Here is a 16,976-nt window from a genome sequence, read left to right on the forward strand (position 1 = left end):
CTGCAGGGCTTGTGGTCCCGGCGCTCCAGCAGTCTGCTGTGTCTCTCCAACAGCCAGGAGCACGACCAAGGGACCTGTTACAGCCGCAACCGGTGTCCGAAGACGCATCGGCAGCAACACTGCCCCTATCCGCCCTTTCCAGACTGCTGCTGCGCCTTCCCGGGGGATAAGAGGGGACATGAACCCCTCAGCCGCCGGTTCCTGGTGGCCATGAAGAGGCAGAACGTGCGGACGCTGTCCCTGATCGTCTGCACGTTCACCTATCTGCTGGTCGGGGCCGCGGTGTTTGACGCGCTCGAGTCGGACTTCGAGATGCGGGAGAAGGAGCAGCTGGAGGCGGAGGAGAAGCGCCTCCAGGGCAAGTACAACATCAGTGAGGATGACTATAAAAAGCTGCAGACCATCATCATGGAGGCCGAGCCGCACAGAGCAGGGGTCCAGTGGAAATTTGCAGGCTCGTTTTACTTTGCCATCACTGTCATAACCACTATAGGTGAGTTTCTCAGTGTGAGAAAAGACTCCCAAAGCGCTTTGTTTGAATATAAATGAGTGCTTTTTCATTCTTTAAGCACTTTGTGGAGCGTGACGGACACGCGTGGGGTGTCTGGTTAATCATTTGAGCCTGAGGAAAAGTGCAGACTGTTGGGTTTGTCTGAGATGAGATGAAGGCACGTTATTAGCTCTTAATGCGCGGAAAATCACAGTTATTAGCGCACCACAGGTGTGACATTTGTTGCATAATGTTTTCTGGATTCACTATAACTACATAAATAACTATGCCAGGCCTGTAGTTTATGAGTCACGAAGGTTCTGTTGGCACTCAAGTGCATTTCTAATCTGTTGAATCCCACACTTTTACGCTAACTCCGTTAATTCAAACCCACAAATGGGATGACGTTTTGTCAATATGGGTATACGCGTCTTTAACGAATAGTAAGCATGGCTTCATGCAATCTTTAATTAGTTTGTTCATTTAAATTTCTTGAAATCTTCATAGTCTTCAATGTGCATCCGCTTCTGTGCATGATGTTGCATAACGCTGGCAATATTACTTCAAATGTGTGTTTGCTGTACCACGGTTGTTACAGTGGACTACAGTGTAGCAGTGACTGTATGGAAGTTTTGTGTCGTGCGCTGTACGCCGTGGTGCTGAAAGAACAGCTCACCGAAACAGTGTGAACGCGCACGACATAACGCGTTCATAATGCGTCTTTATCATCATCCAACATGACAGTTCATATGAGGACATGATGCGCAATGGAGTTTCTCCTAAATCTCTCACACACGCTCACTGAGGTCAGATGAAGGCCAGGGTGTTTATGCTGCAGTATTGTGTCGCTGATTGAGTTCAATTCGCAATGCATCAACACTCAGCGTCATTAATGCTCCGGCAGAAACAATGTAAAATCAATCGTGATGCAACAGGTGCCGGCTTCAGCTCCAGCTGCGTTGCACCTCACGCGCATTATTCTTGCAAGGTATATTAATATTCTGCGAACATTCTGGATTTGGCTTCTGAAGGCCAACTATCAAAGTTAATGCAACTGATTTGGTGTTGAAATATGCTCTATTTAAATATTGAATCATTTGCATAATGATTGGTTATCGGTTTTGCATTTGTAGCAGCTTTATGGTGCAAAGGTGATGCCGAGTGTCATGACAACCGCATTTACGCAGAACTAACAGCACTTAAAACTTGAACTATATCTTTGTGCTGCTTTGCCAAAATGACATTTCTTTTAGGCATTGCGACTTTGCAGTAAATATTTCTTTGTGTGTGTGTGTGATTTGCCTACCTCTAAGTGGTGACTGTGGTTTTGTTACACAACCACTAAGAAGGAACCGGGAGCCAAAAGGGGACATTTTTCAGGTGCCTTAAATCATGTTAAAATCAAGTGAAAAGGCCCCTGGAGACGTTTTTAGAACGTTGACCAAGAGGAGACCTGTGTGTTTCACTGTGTTTCAGTGTCAGTGCAGTCTACGAAGGTCCCCTGATGTTTGATAGACATCACTCAGAGCTTCAGGTCTCCACTTGACATTTTTTAACATCAGGGGTGGATTTAGTAATTTTGGGGGCCTAAGAAATTCCAGCAAGTAATGCACCCTTACAACTTTTATTTAATATTTATTTATATTGCTGTTTAATTTATATCACTCAATCTTCTTTTCGACATTTTAAATGAATGCAATCTCTATATTTTAGATGATTAGTTCACCTTAAATGAATCTACACCTAAAAATAATAAATATATATATTTTTTATAAATGTGACTGCTGGACTGTTCCACAATGGGCATTTTATTTTGTAATATTATTATTATCATTATTACATAACATTACATTATTATAATAGTATTATTCATTCATTAATTCATTCAGTTTCTTTTTGGCTTAGCCCCATTAATAATCTGGAGGTCGCCACAGCGGAATGAACTGCCAACTTATCCAGCGATGTTTTACGCAGCGGATGCCCTTCCAGCTGCAACTCATCTATGGAAAACACACACACACACACACACACACACACACACACACACACACACACACACACACACACACACACACACACACACACACACACACACACACACACACACACACACACACTCACTCATTCACACACTCATTCACAGATATACACTACAGACAATTTAGCTTACCCAATTCACCAATAGCGCATGTCTTTGGACTTGTGCGGGAAACCGGAGCACTTAGAGGAAACCCACGCAAACACAGGGAGAACATGCAAACTCCACACAGAAACGTTAACTGACCCAGCCGAGGCTCGAACCAGCGACCTTCTTGCTGTGAGGCGATCGTGCTACGCCAACAGGACGCCCCTATAATAATATTATATTTGATTATATTAAAAAATATTAAATTACATTAAAATTGTATTTGTTTAACTCTCACCATGCAAAATATGGCAGAAAATGATGTTATGTATAGTTTATAGGTATAATTTATACTTCTAGATATTTATTGGGGCCCCCTGATTTTATGGAGCACTAAGCAACCACTTACCTCGCTTATTAGTTAAATACGCCCCTGTTTGACATGTCTCATTTTCAGTGGTGTAAAGTAACAAGTTACAATGTTCAAATTAATCGTTTAGACTTACTCTGGACTTGTAATTTGCAACCCAGGCTCATTGTGGAAACGTAGCCCCGCGGACGTTTCTGCGGACCGCGAGATACGTCCCGGGAGTTACGTATTCGAGCGGTTTTTGTTTTCGCGGATCCACGAGAGGCCGCTTCGCCTGCGTTCGCGCCTGCGCTGTTCTCGCGTAAAAAGCTGACCCGGCCGCCCTCCTCTCCCTCCTCCTCCTCCTCCTTCCCTAAACCCGAGCGGCGGTTTGCAAAAGCTGTCCAGAAAAAAAAAAGCAAAAGCCCTCGTCTTCGATTTCAACCGCATTTTCGGATCCCCCTGCGTTCTCGCCCTTTTTTTTCGGATTCTGTTTTTCATGTTACCTGATTTCTGGAACCGCTGTTCCCCGGACTCGATCCCGGTCATCGTCCCCGCGATCGTCCCCCCGGCTTCTCCTCCTTCCCCTGGGCCTCCGCTCCGCCGACGCAACGCTGTGAGCTAAGCGGACAAACTGGTTGCATCAGGAAAGCCTGTCGGCCGGCGAGCGCGAAGAGGAGGAGCGGAGCGGCGTCACACCGCCCGGCAGCGTTCGCTCGAAAAAAACTAATCGCGGCCTCCAGAAACATCCGCGGGGCTACGTTTCCAGAATGAGCTTGGGTTGGTAAATTACTAAGTAGTTTTAAAGATGTGTACTTTCCTTTGAGTACATTTTTAGTGCAGTATTGGTACTTTTACTCCACTACTTCTCTTCAACCTGCAGTCTCTGCTTTATTTTTTCTTGTCTATGGGGATTAGAATAATCAGTCCTGTGATTCGTGTCCAATCAGATCGCACATAGAAGGTAAATCGCATCATACTGAACTACCTCAAGACATGGGCGCTTTATAACTGCAGCAAACTGTTTGGAAGCATTGAAAGTGTTCAAGAAGAAGACGTCCAAAATCTTTACACGCATTGACCCTGAGACTGTTTAGATCAGGGTCGGGAACCTTTTTTTCAGCAAAGAGCCATTCCTGATTTTTTTGGCGAATGCATTTTTGTAAAGAGCCATTAGGGGGTGTATAATGCTGAGCAAGTCGTCAAATGTTGTTCAATTGTGTGCGAGGTTACCATAGCAACTTCAAGAGTTCACACTTAGCTGATAATCAATAAAGCGTAATTAGCATGCTGTCCCGGGAGAGAGGCCTGAGCTTGTAATATCCTTGAGCCCCGGGGCTCCCTCCCATTAAAAGGGCAAGAGAGGAGTTCGAGCTCAGGTAGGTCTGATGCTGTATACGCTGGTCTGATTGTCTCGTGTCCACACAGCAGGTTTACTGTACAGAATGTCCTTCAGCAGGCTGAATGTTGGTCTGCTCACTGCGTTGATGTTTTAACAGCAGCTCGTGTGTATAATGAATGAGCGTCTGACACTAATGCACAAAGTGTGTTCTGGCTGTTTGTATGCAGCATGTTCATGCATGTATGAACTGTTAGGTGCTTATAATTGCTGGTTGCTTGTATTAACAGTACATCAGGAGATATTTTACAGGCTTCTCTCAGGATCGAAATCTTTTTAAAGGTGTTTTGCTGTGTTCTTCACTTTGGTGATGAAAGAAATGTTTGTGTTTTGAATATCTGTCATAGTTTACTTTGTGGACATGTAGCACTTCATTTATAGCAGCGTAGTGTCATAATCATGCTTCCTGAATATTTCTTTCCTTCCTTTTCATTTCTTAGTTTTTTCATTTCTTAGTTTTTTTTTTTCTGTTCTTTTCTGTTCTTTTATTTATTTATTTTTTTTCTCTTTCCTCGCAATTTCTTATATTCTTTCTTTCTTTCTTTCTTTCTTTCTTTCTTTCTTTCTTTCTTTCTTTCTTTCTTTCTTTCTTTCTTTCTTTCTTTCTTTCTTTCTTCATTACCATTCCCTTCCTCCTTTTCTCTCCTTCTTTCTTTTTAAACGTTTAACCTTCCTTCCTTCCTTCCTTCCTTCCTTCCTTCCTTCCCTCCCTCCCTCCCTCCCTCCCTCCCTCCCTTCCTTTCTTCCTTGCTTTCTCCTTTCCTTCTTTTGTTCCTTCTGTTGTTCCTTCTTTTCTTCCTTCCTTCCTTCCTTCCTTCCTCCCTTTCCCTTCCCTTTCTCTTTCTTTCTTTCTTTCTTTCTTTTTATTTCTTTCTTTCTTTCTTTCTTCATTACCATTCCCTTCCTCTTTTTCTCTCCTTCTTTCTTTTTAAACATTTTATCTTCCTTCCTTCCTTCCTTCCTTCCTTCCTTCCTTCCTTCCTTCCTTCCTTCCTTCCTTCCTTCCTTCCTTCCTTCCTTCCTTTACCTTCCCTTTCTTTCTTTCTTTCTTTCTTTCTTTCTTTCTTTCTTTCTTTCTTTCTTTCTTTCTTTCTTTCTTTCTTTCTTTCTTTCTTTCTTTGTACATTACTATTCCCTTCCTCTTTTTCTCTCCTTCTTACTTTTTAAACATTTTATCTTACTTCTATCCTTCCTCCCTCTCCCTCCCTCCCTCCCTCCCTCCCTTCCTTCCTTCCCTTTCTCTTTCTTTCTTTCGTTCTTTCTTTTAATCATTTGATATTTATTTTTCTTTCTTGTAAACATTTGATACTCCTCCCCTCCCTCCTTCCCTCCCTCCCTTCATTCCTTCCTTCTTTTTAAACATCTGATCTTTCTTTTTTCTTTTTAAACCTTTTATTTGCTTTTCTTCTTTTCTCTTCCCTTTCTTCTTTTTTCTTTCTTTCTCTTTCTTTTTTTTTCTTCCTTCCTTCCTTCCTTCTTTTCTTTCTTTCTTTCTTTCATTCTTTCTTTCTTTCTTACTTTCTTTACAGTATATCATCTGTTTATCATGGCATTGTTGAGAAGAAAAAAAACAGGTGTCGTGAGGATCCACCTCAGCAGGACAGTGACAATACTGCAGTGCACTGTATGTTTGTGCATGTGGTATGTGTGTGTGTGTGCAGCATTGCTCAAAACATCATAGATCTAATGATGCGTATGGTTTAGTTTGACAAAAACAAGCATAACATTTTATTTCACCTGTTGAATTTGAGGTTGTGTTCAGGAAAATATATATTTTTAATCCTACATACATAGTAACTAGTCTAAATTAAATATTAAGTATTTAAATTATATATTTGTTGGTAATGTTTTCTGTTTTTATATGAATAACCAGGTTTATTCCATTGTAAAACTTTGTTTCTTCACAATTCCTAATAATTAAAACAAAATGTTCTTTCCCAGGATTTTCAAACAAAACAAAATGTCCCATTATGATTGTAAAACTGCATTTTAAGATGACTTGATTTTGGAATCTTCATTTATTTGTGTGTTTTAGAAAACATCACCACTATTAAATTACAAATCAAGTGCCACATTTTAAGATTTATTTCTCACTCTCTTTTTTTATGTTTTCAGTTGCATCTTAGTCCATCATTTGAGAATAATTCATCTTGCATTGCCTTTAATTCCAAAACGATTAGCAATTCAGCGAGGGTAAGATGTCAGGGTTGCCAGGCTTTAGATGAATGGTGTATAATTTTTACAATGAATTGAACTGACCTGGCACATTCAGTCCATTCGCTCCTGAATGGATCTGCACAAAAAACGAAGCATCACGGCCTGTGTTTGGATTGATCTCTTGAGTTTGGATTTTGAAATGAAACTGGCTGCATCCTCAAGTGACCAGGTGGCTCCGCTTGGCACATAAACATGCCCATTAGCAATGTAAAGTTTCAGAACGAACGCAATTTGTCTCCTTTGAGCCCATTAAAGCAAACACTTGAGCTGTGGCACAAGATTTCAGTCTTTAAAAGGATAATTCACCCCAAAAAAATGACAAATCTGGCTTCATTTCCTTAACCTTCCCTTATTTTGAACATGTTTGAGTTGCTTTCTTCTGTTGAACACTAGGGAAGATATACTGATGAATGATAGAATAACAAAACAGCCATTGACTTCCAATGTATTGTTTCTTCCTACTATAGATGTAGATATAAATTTTTGTATTTCAGCTTTCTTCTGTCCATCCATCAGTTCATCCATCCTATTGTTTGAGATATTTTTTTAGCTTCATGCTAATAGACTTCAAAACATTTATGAATACTTTAAAATCAATTTGAGTCTTTTATCTCTAAATACTTGTATCATGAACAGTAGCCTGTGTATTATCTGTATGGTTGTATTGGAGCTCTGCATAGAATATTGGACTCTTCTCATTGAATCTGCTGGCGTGTGTCAGTGCATTGTGTGGAAACTCTATAATAACAGTATGAAACATGGCGGGAGCTACTGTGCCATATGTTCTCACTATTGGTTTTATTAGTAGAATATGTCAGAATGAGAGATTTTATTAGACGTTTTTAAAATACAACCTCAAAGGTTAAAAGTGTTGGGTATTTTAGGGTAATCTTAAGCTCGCAAAAATTACATAACACAGACATTTACATTGCTTTGCTAAACATGTGAACGTTGTAAGTAACCTATTTACTTGCCATTTGAAAAAATAAGTTCATTTGCAAAGTTGTGCACTCTGAACCCAAATAGTTGATATTACTTTAAAAGTGTGTGTGAAATAAGCTTGGTTCGAAACAATTTCAGTCACCGCTTGAGATTCAATTTAAATTAAACACACAGAATCTCTCAAAATCTCAGCATATGATCGATACAAACTCTACAAACCACATCAGCAGCTTCACTTACCTTTAAGGTACCAATATGGAATAGCATAGTTCACCCCAAAATAAAAGTTTACAGCCTTAGATGAAATAAATTGAAATAAAACACACAGCATCTCTCACAATCTCAGCAGAGGATCATTAAAAACTCTACAAACCACATCAGCAGCTTCACTTACCTTTAAGGTACCAATATGAAAAGGCATAATTCATCCAAGAATAAAAATGTACAGCCTTAGATGAAATCAACTAAAATAAAACACACAGAATCTCTCAAAATCTCAGCAGAGGATCATAAAAAACTCTATAAACCACATCAGCAGCTTCACTTACCTTTAAGGTACCTATATAGGATAGCATAGTTCAGCCCAAAATGAAAATCTACAGCCTTAGATGAAATCACCTGAAAGAAAACACAAAGAATCTCTCAAAATTTCAGCAGAGGATCATTCAAAACTCTACAAACCACATCAGCAGCTTCACTTAAATTTAAGGTACCAATATGGAATAGCATATTGCACTCAAAAATGAAAATTTACAGCCTTCGATGAAATCAACTGAAATAAAACACACAGCATCTCTCAAAATCTCAGCAGAGGATCATAAAAAACTCTATAAACCACATCAGCAGCTTCATTTACCTTTAAGGTACCAATATGAAAAGGCATAATTCATCTAAGAATAAAAATGTACAGCCTTAGATGAAATCAACAGAAACAAAGCACAAGGAATCTCTCAAAATCTCAGCAGAGGATCATTAAAAACTCTACAAACCACACCAGCAGCTTCACTTACCTTTAAAGTACCAATATGGAAAGGCATAGTTCACCCAAAAATGAGCATTTACATCTTTAGATGAAATCAATTGAAATAAAACACACAGAATCTCTCAAAAACTCAGCAGATGATCATTACAAACTCTATAAACCACACAAGCAGATTCACTTACCTTTAAGGTACCAATATGGGATAGCATAGTTCACCCCAAAATGAAAATGTACAGCCTTAGATGAAATCAACTGAAATAAAACACAGAATCTCTCAAAATCTCAGCAAAGTGTAATTAAAAACATAACAAACCACATCAGCAACTTCACTTACCTTTAAGGTACCTATATGGGATAGCAAAGTTCTCCCAAAAATGAACATTTACAGCTTTAGATGAAATCAACTGAAATAAAACACGCAAAATCTCTCAAAATCTCAGCAGAGGATCATTAAAAACTCTACAAATCACATGAGCAACTTCACTTACCTTTAAGGTACCTATATGGGAAGGCAAGGTTGACCCAAAAATGACAATTTACAGCCTTAGATGGAATCACCTGAAACAAAACACAAAGAATCTCTCAAAATCTCAGCAGAGGATCATTAAAAACATAACAAACAACATTAGCAGCTCCACTTACCTTTAAGGTACCAATATGGAAAGGCATAGTTCACCCCAAAATGAAAATGTACTCAGTAATAATTACACAAGTGGTTCCGAATCTTTGAGCTTCACACTAAATAATATATTTTTTTAAAGAAATCTGAAAAACTGTAACCACTGAATATTCATTTTTGCGTGGACTATCCCTTTTTTAAAAGGTGAGTTTTTGTACCTTTATTTCCGAGAGCATAGTGTCAGAATTTTTCTTACTTTGTATATACAGCAATGACTGTAAAAAATATGGACGACGCGACAGCCCTTTTTCCCATTGAACGCCTTGAGGGCAAAACGCCTGCTTGACGGGCACAAACTGTCGCAAAAGACTGCTGAAATTGGAGCCAGACATGCGCAGAAGGATTGTCTGATGGAGCCAGAGGAGGAGCCGCGAAAATGAGCAGAGTCGAGCTTCCAATCAAACGCTTTATGTAAAATCAACCACGCCCCCCGAACTTCTCAGCATGTGTTTGCTGTCATATCAACACAAATGGATGTAATAACGTTCACAAATATGAGGGGTTTATATATTCAATCGCGCCAGCTCCAGGCCGCAGCGCATAACTTACTGGCGGCGTCGCGGGCTGATTCCGGCTCGCATGCGGCAGCGCCTGCTCGCTCGGCCGCCGCATCTGGCTCGATTGACTCGGGCAGGAATTGGGTAGTGAGTCCAGGCATCCGGAGTAGGTCCAGCAGAGGTAACATTAGTCAGTCTGAGCTCTAAGAGATAAGTCTCCGGCAGGCGAGAATCTAGCCGGAACTGTGTTTTGCTATCTGGGTGGCTAGGCGTGTATCAGCAAACTAATAAAGCCCGAAAAAAGCCCTGAACTTAGCGAATAAACAGTGTTCCACCAGGATCATGTATGTCAGAAACTATAGTTTACTGCTGAACTCATTTGTCATGGTAAAATAACACAGAAATCGAATAATAACATTTCAGTCTACTTCAGTCTCCTGCCGAAGCTCAGACGCCGCGCTTTGAGAAACTGTCAATCACAGCTTTCAATCACGATGACACGCCCAGCATTAAATTACTGCTAAAAACAAACTGTTTACAAAAATGAAGATCTGTACCTATTTCAGCACAATAACCAGTGCCTTAATCGACCAGAACTATCTTTCGGGACATTTTATTGCAAGTGTAATATTTTTTTTTATTTGGGCTCAAGTCTCCTTCATTAACACGGAGCAGGCGGGCTTTATGACTTGTACTGCAGCCAGCCCCCAGGGGCGATCTAACGGCCGAAACCTTCACTCAAACGTAGGCTTGCGGCACACTTGATATACAGTTCTAGCTGCTGGTTGCTTAATGGTGTGGTGAAGATTTTTTGGGGAAACTTTTAATACCAACAGAGCATTGTTAATTGTTTATTCATTGTCCTGCTATGCTAATACAATACAATGTCTTGTACTGATACATAAGCATCAGACAGTATGTCTTTAACAACGAACAGATGTACTGTATTAGTGTTGATGAGAGCAGTGTGTGTGAGTGGAAATGTCAGAGTCGCCTCGAGTCTTGGTTTCTGTGGAGACTGTGTGTGTGTGTCGTGGTCATGTGTGCGGCTGTAACGCGGCATTGAGCAGATTGCACAGGTTCCACTCGCCGTGATTAATTGCTGGTAATGTTTCCACCTTCCAGAGAGGCTGAGTGCGCTTGAGTTTGTCCAGGCAGTATGTGCTGTTCCATAGAGAGACATCACGTTTTACTCACAATACACTGCCCTCAACCGCAGAGGCAGTGAAAACGATGACGTGTAGATTGAATTTCGGGAAATAATGCACTAAGCCTTACCCTACTGATATGTTTCCACTTAGTTATTATGTTGAGTGTGAATAATGTCGGACAGACAGCAGGTTTATGATAGAATCACATTTTCTTGATGGGATTAATCGGTGAAGGTTTTTATGATGCTGTAAAGGACATTCAGAAAATATGATTAGTGTTTCTTTAAACTACCTATTAAAATTTAGATGATTAAATGCAATTATTGATTTTTTTTTTTGGGGGGGGGGGGGGGGGGGGGGGGGGGGCTACTTATTTGCTTTATGTTCAATCCACTTAAATTTGTAAAAAGCTGACTTAATTGACTTGTGTTGGGACAACATGAAGGAATTGTTTGGAACACAACATTTTTTACAGCGCTGATCTAAGTTAAAATAGTTAGTATGTCGATTTATTGAAACTGTATATACAGTAATTGTTCAGATTTATTATAGTTACAACATTTTATTAGTTAACTGCACTTTATAAAACGATTTAATGCATTATTTTAGGCATTAAACTCAAATCTTAAGATTATTAAAAGCTTTTGAGTTGTTCATTTAGTTTAGTTAAATTTAGTTTATTTAATTGCAAAGGATGGTAAAGTACAATAAGTTTCTTTGTAATATAAAAGGCCCTGTCATACATCCGGTGCAATAAGGCTCAAGACGTGTTCGGCGCGGTTTGTAGCTATTGTCAGACCAGCGTATCTGTAATTTTCACGTTTTGCGCCACGTTGTTTAAATAACAAATCCATTTGCAGCACTTTGTGGACTCATGGGTGTGCTGGTCTAGAAAGGAGGTGTGTTAAGGCGCATTGTTGGTGCGTTGTTATTTTGAAGAGCTGAAATAGACCTGCGACATTGACCAATTATATTATATTATATTATATTATATTATATTATATTATATTATATTATATTATATTATATTATATTATATTATATTATATTATATTTATTAAAATATATTATATTATATTATATTATATTATATTATATTATATTATATTATATAAACTGTATATATTTATTATATTATATTATACTATATTATATTATTTTATATTATATTGTACTTATTATATCATATGATATTTATTCAATTTTATTATGTTATATTAAATTAAATTATATTATATTATATTATATTATATTATATTATATTATATTATATTATACTTATTACATCATATGATATATATTATATCATGTTATATTATATTATATTTATTAAAATATATTATATTCATATTATATTATATTATATTATATTATATTATATTATATTATATAAACTGTATATATTTATTATATTATATTATACTATATTATATTATATTATTTTATATTATATTGCACTTATTATATCATATGATATTTATTAAATTTTATTAAATTAAATTAAATTAAATTAAATTAAAATAAATTAAATTAAATTAAATTAAATTAAATTAAATTAAATTAAATTAAATTAAATTAAATTAAATTAAATTAAATTAAATTAAATTATATTATATTATACTTATTACATCATATGATATATATTATATCATGGTATATTATATTATATTTATTAAAATATATTATACTATATTATATTATTTTATATTATTTTGTACTTATTATATCATATGATATTTATTACATTATATTATATTATATTATATTATATTATATTATATTATATTATATTATATTATATTATATTATATTATATTATATTATATTGCTCAGTGGTTAGCCTCACTGCAAGAAGGTCACTGGTTTGAGTTCTGGCCAGTTGGCAATACTGTGTGGAGTTTGCATGTTTTCCCTGTGTTTGCGTGGGTTCCCCCCGGATGCTCTGGTTTCCCCCACAATTCAAACACGTGCGCTATAGGTGAACTAAATAAACTAAATTGCCCGTAGTGTATGTGTGTGTGTGTGAATGAGTGTCTATGGGTGTTTCCCAGTACTGAGTTGCAGCTGGAATGGTATCCACTTTGTAAAACATATGCTGGATAAGTTGTCGGTTCATTCCGCTGTGGCGACCCCTAATGAATAAAGGGACTATAAAGGGATATACTGATTTAATAAATATCAGCATGTCTAGTAGATGGTCTTATTTGATTGGCATCAGCGTAATAAACTGTCCTACAATGCTGTTTAAATGCAGGGTTTTTTAGGTGCTCTGTGAAAACTGTCACGAAAAAGGTATAGAAATGTATCACCCTGACTGCATCTGCACTGATAGCACCCCGAGTTTGCTGCGAGATCTGTTGGACAAGCCAGTGTTTGCAGAAACCTGTCATTTTGTTGGCTCTGGCTCCATCAGTGTGTCCACAAACACAAGAACGTGTCGTGTGTGATCAGCACGTAAAGCTGGTGTCAGTCTAGACCCGGAGAGCGAGTGCTAAATGAAGCCGTTAACATTAACACGGGGAGTTTTCTCTTGTCATAAAGCACGTTTGATTGCTGTAAATGTGAAGTTTTGCAGCGACGGCTTTCATCAGTGTGTGTGTGTGTGTGTGTGTCTGCGAGCATCAGTTCGCACACACACACACACACTTTTCTCTACTCGTCTCTCTGCTTCTATTTTTAGCTCAGCTCTACAAGCCCACAGTCACACGCCGCTGCTTATCCAATAAAGCCAAATCGATTTCCCACTAATTTCCGACATGCCCTGTGTATCAATAACTCACATAGACCAGCTGATGGAAGATCTATCTATCTATCTATCTATCTATCTATCTATCTATCTATCTATCTATCTATCTATCTATCTATCTATCTATCTATCTATCTATCTATCTATCTATCTATCTATCTATCTATCTATCTATCTATCTATCTATCTATCTATCTATCTATCTATCATCTATTCATCCATTCATCTATCTTTTAAAATTAATTCATTTTAATTAATTAATTAATTAATTAATTCATTCATTCATTCATTCATTCATTCATTCATTCATTCATTCATTCACTCACTTGTTCATTTATTCATTCCTTCATTCACTCAATCATTCAGTTAATGCTTCATTCATTCACTCACTCGTTCATTCACTCATTCATACACCCATTCACCAATCATGCATTCATGCACTCGTTCATTCACTTGTTCACTCATTCACGCACCCACTAATTAATCTATTCTCTTAACCAATGATTATTCATTCACACATTCATTCAGTCATTCATTTATGTACTTGTTTATTCACGCATTCATTTATTCATTCACCCAATTGTTAATTCATTCACTCGCTTAGTCATTCATCCTCTAACTCAGCCATACACTCATTCACCAATCATTCATTCGTGCACTTGCTCATTCATTCATTCATTCATTCATTCATTCATTCATTCATTCATTCATTCATTCATTCATTCATTCATTCATTCATTCATTCAGTCTTTCATTTATGCACTTAATCATTCAATCATTCACTTTTATTCATTCACCAAATCCTTCATTCATTTATTCATTCATTCAGTCACTTGTTCATTCATTCATTCATTCATTTATTCATTCACAACTCTTTCATTCATGAACTTGCTCATTCTTTTTTTTCTTTCTTTCTTTCTTTCTCGCATGCTTCCTTTTTCTTCTCTTCTCTTCTCTTCTGTTCTCTTCTCTTCTTTCTTTCTTACTTGGATGCTTCCTTTCTTTTCTTTCTTTCTTTCTTTCTTTCTCGCATGCTTCCTTTTTCTTCTCTTCTCTTCTCTTCTGTTCTCTTCTCTTCTTTCTTTCTTACTTGGATGCTTCCTTTCTTTTCTTTCTTTCTTTCTTTCTTTCTCGCATGCTTCCTTTTTCTTCTCTTCTCTTCTCTTCTGTTCTCTTCTCTTCTCTTCTTTCTTTTTTTCTCGCATGCTTCCTTTTTCTTTTCTTCTCTTCTCTTCTGTTCTTTTCTCTTCTCTTCTTTCTTTCTTTCTTTCTCGCATGCTTCCTTTTTTTCTCTTCTCTTCTCTTCTCTTCTTTCTTTCTTACTTGGATGTTTTCTTTCTTTTCTTTCTTTCTTTCTTTCTTTCTCTTCTCTTCTCTTCTCTTCTCTTCTTTTCTTCTTCTTTCTTTCTTCTGCATGCTTCCTTTCTCTTCTTTCTTCTTTCTTTCTTTCTTTCTTTCTTTCTTTCTTTCTCGTTTTTGCTTTCCTTATACAGATCATTTGGCATCATTAGTTTATTATCTCAATGGTTATTTTAGTTAACTGTATTTGATCACATTTCTTTCTTTGTCTCTCTCTTTCTCTCTCAGTCATTGTTCTAAGCACCAGGGATGATTTGACCTTGTCTCTCTTTTTTTCGTCTCCTTTCTTTTTCGTCTCCATCCAGTGTCTCAGATCATCATTCCGCTCACGGAGAGAGAATCCAGCTCATTTAGTTTTCAAGTTGAATTTCAAACAATGTTAGACTGCCTTTTTTTCCACAATACCTTCTTTATTGCGTAACAGGAGCTGCACGCCAACCAGCCATTTTATGACTGATCTGCTTTCAATTAAACCGTCGAGCTCTTTCTCTTGCTGACTAAACATGCGCTTTCGTCCTGGGGAAAGAGATGGTGCTCCTAAAAGGCTGTTTTGTACTGTAGTGGGTTGTTATTGATGGGTTTTGAACAGGTCAGAGTTAATGCTGAACACTGCTGTCTTCACACACCAGACAGATTCCGTGAGCTTCATCGGCGGCTCACGGGAAACACTAGTGTTCGACTGAGGTAAAATTGAACAAAAATGTAAGTTAGTGATATACACTTGTTTTGTGTGCTCTCAACCAATAAAAGAAGCCACAAATATACTTCCTATTGATCTTTCTAGCGCAATGAAGTCATTGGTCTTTGTGGAAACTGATTCAGCAGAATGTGATTGTTTACATTTTGGCTGAAATTGACTATTTTAAGCATTGATTTATTAATAGAAACATTATAGTTAAATAAATTATATGTATGTTTGTATTCTTAGTGCTTTGTTGCCTTATATTAATTTATTATTATATAAAGTTTCATTTAATTTTTGACGATTTTTAACACGTCAGGACCTAATGTCTCATCCAAAAGATGGAGCTCACTGAGCAGTAGTGGTGGGCAAAGCGAGGCTTCATGAAACACTGAAACAGTCGAAGCAAATGTGTCGAAGCTTCGAAACATTTCGAAACCCCACTCTACGGTGACACCTAGTGGTCATTTTTTATGTATTGCACTGAAGCAGCTTCAGCGAATAACAGTTGAGCAAATTGAGGCATTAAACTCCACTTTATATGCTGTAATCATCAAGTAATTTAGTGGAGTGGTTAAGGTGTCAGCCTACCATGCGGGGACAGTGGGTTCGATGCCAGACTGATACATTTTTATTTGAAATGCTTTAATACCAGTTGGTAATGCTTTGCTCTTGTATCGTTTTGTTTCAACATTGGTCTGATATCCGAATAAACAATTTGTGAATTAATATGACTTGTTTTGGTCTTAAAACAGGGTTGTTGCTAGATCAGAAACGGTGGCCTGAAGTTATCAAGAATTATTTATATTATTCATTAAATTTCCCATTTATTGTATTTTATTAATGTCTACCCAAACCCTAAACCCAACCATACTGTAAAAATATTTATTATTGTTTTACAGTGTTACAAAAATGATGCTAACTTGATGGCGTTACTGCAGCTGTATCCTATTTAGGCTGCACAAAACAGAAACGGGGATATGAGACGGGGATAATTCCTGACCTTTGCAGCCAAATGCAGATTCGCCAGGTCTCGAAACGCTTCTAAGCTGATCGATGCTTTGAATCGCTTTAGTCACGTGACCAGGTGTTTCGAAACACTTTAGTCACGTGACTTGGGTGCATTGTTTCGAAACACTTGCGCTTCGGGATCTCGTCATTGTGTCGAAACGTCTGTTTTACGTCAGCAATCCCTCCTCAGCAGTATATACTATACTTTTTCCTTTCCTTGTTACTTCCTTTCTTTAATTATTTCTTTCCTCCTTTCTTTTTTTCTATCTTGCTTTCTTTCTCTGTCTCCTCTCCCTCTGAGCTCAGAGAAGTCGACAGCACTTCTGGACACTGTTAACATAGGGCTT

At 37.5% G+C, this 16,976-nt stretch overlaps 1 protein-coding gene across 1 annotated transcript in view; it reads left to right on the forward strand.

Moving 5' to 3' along the window:
• Positions 1 to 210: 210 nt before the first annotated feature.
• The window catches only part of kcnk9 (potassium channel, subfamily K, member 9), a 68,818-nt gene continuing 52,052 nt past the window's right edge, over positions 211 to 16,976 (forward strand). Inside the window, exon 1 of the mRNA NM_001128549.1 lies at positions 211 to 493. Coding sequence (NP_001122021.1) covers positions 211 to 493 — 283 coding nt within the window. The remainder of the gene's footprint in view (positions 494 to 16,976) is intronic.

This window comes from Danio rerio, chromosome 19 (genome assembly GCF_049306965.1).
Source record: "Danio rerio strain Tuebingen ecotype United States chromosome 19, GRCz12tu, whole genome shotgun sequence".
Lineage (NCBI taxonomy): Eukaryota > Metazoa > Chordata > Actinopteri > Cypriniformes > Danionidae > Danio > Danio rerio.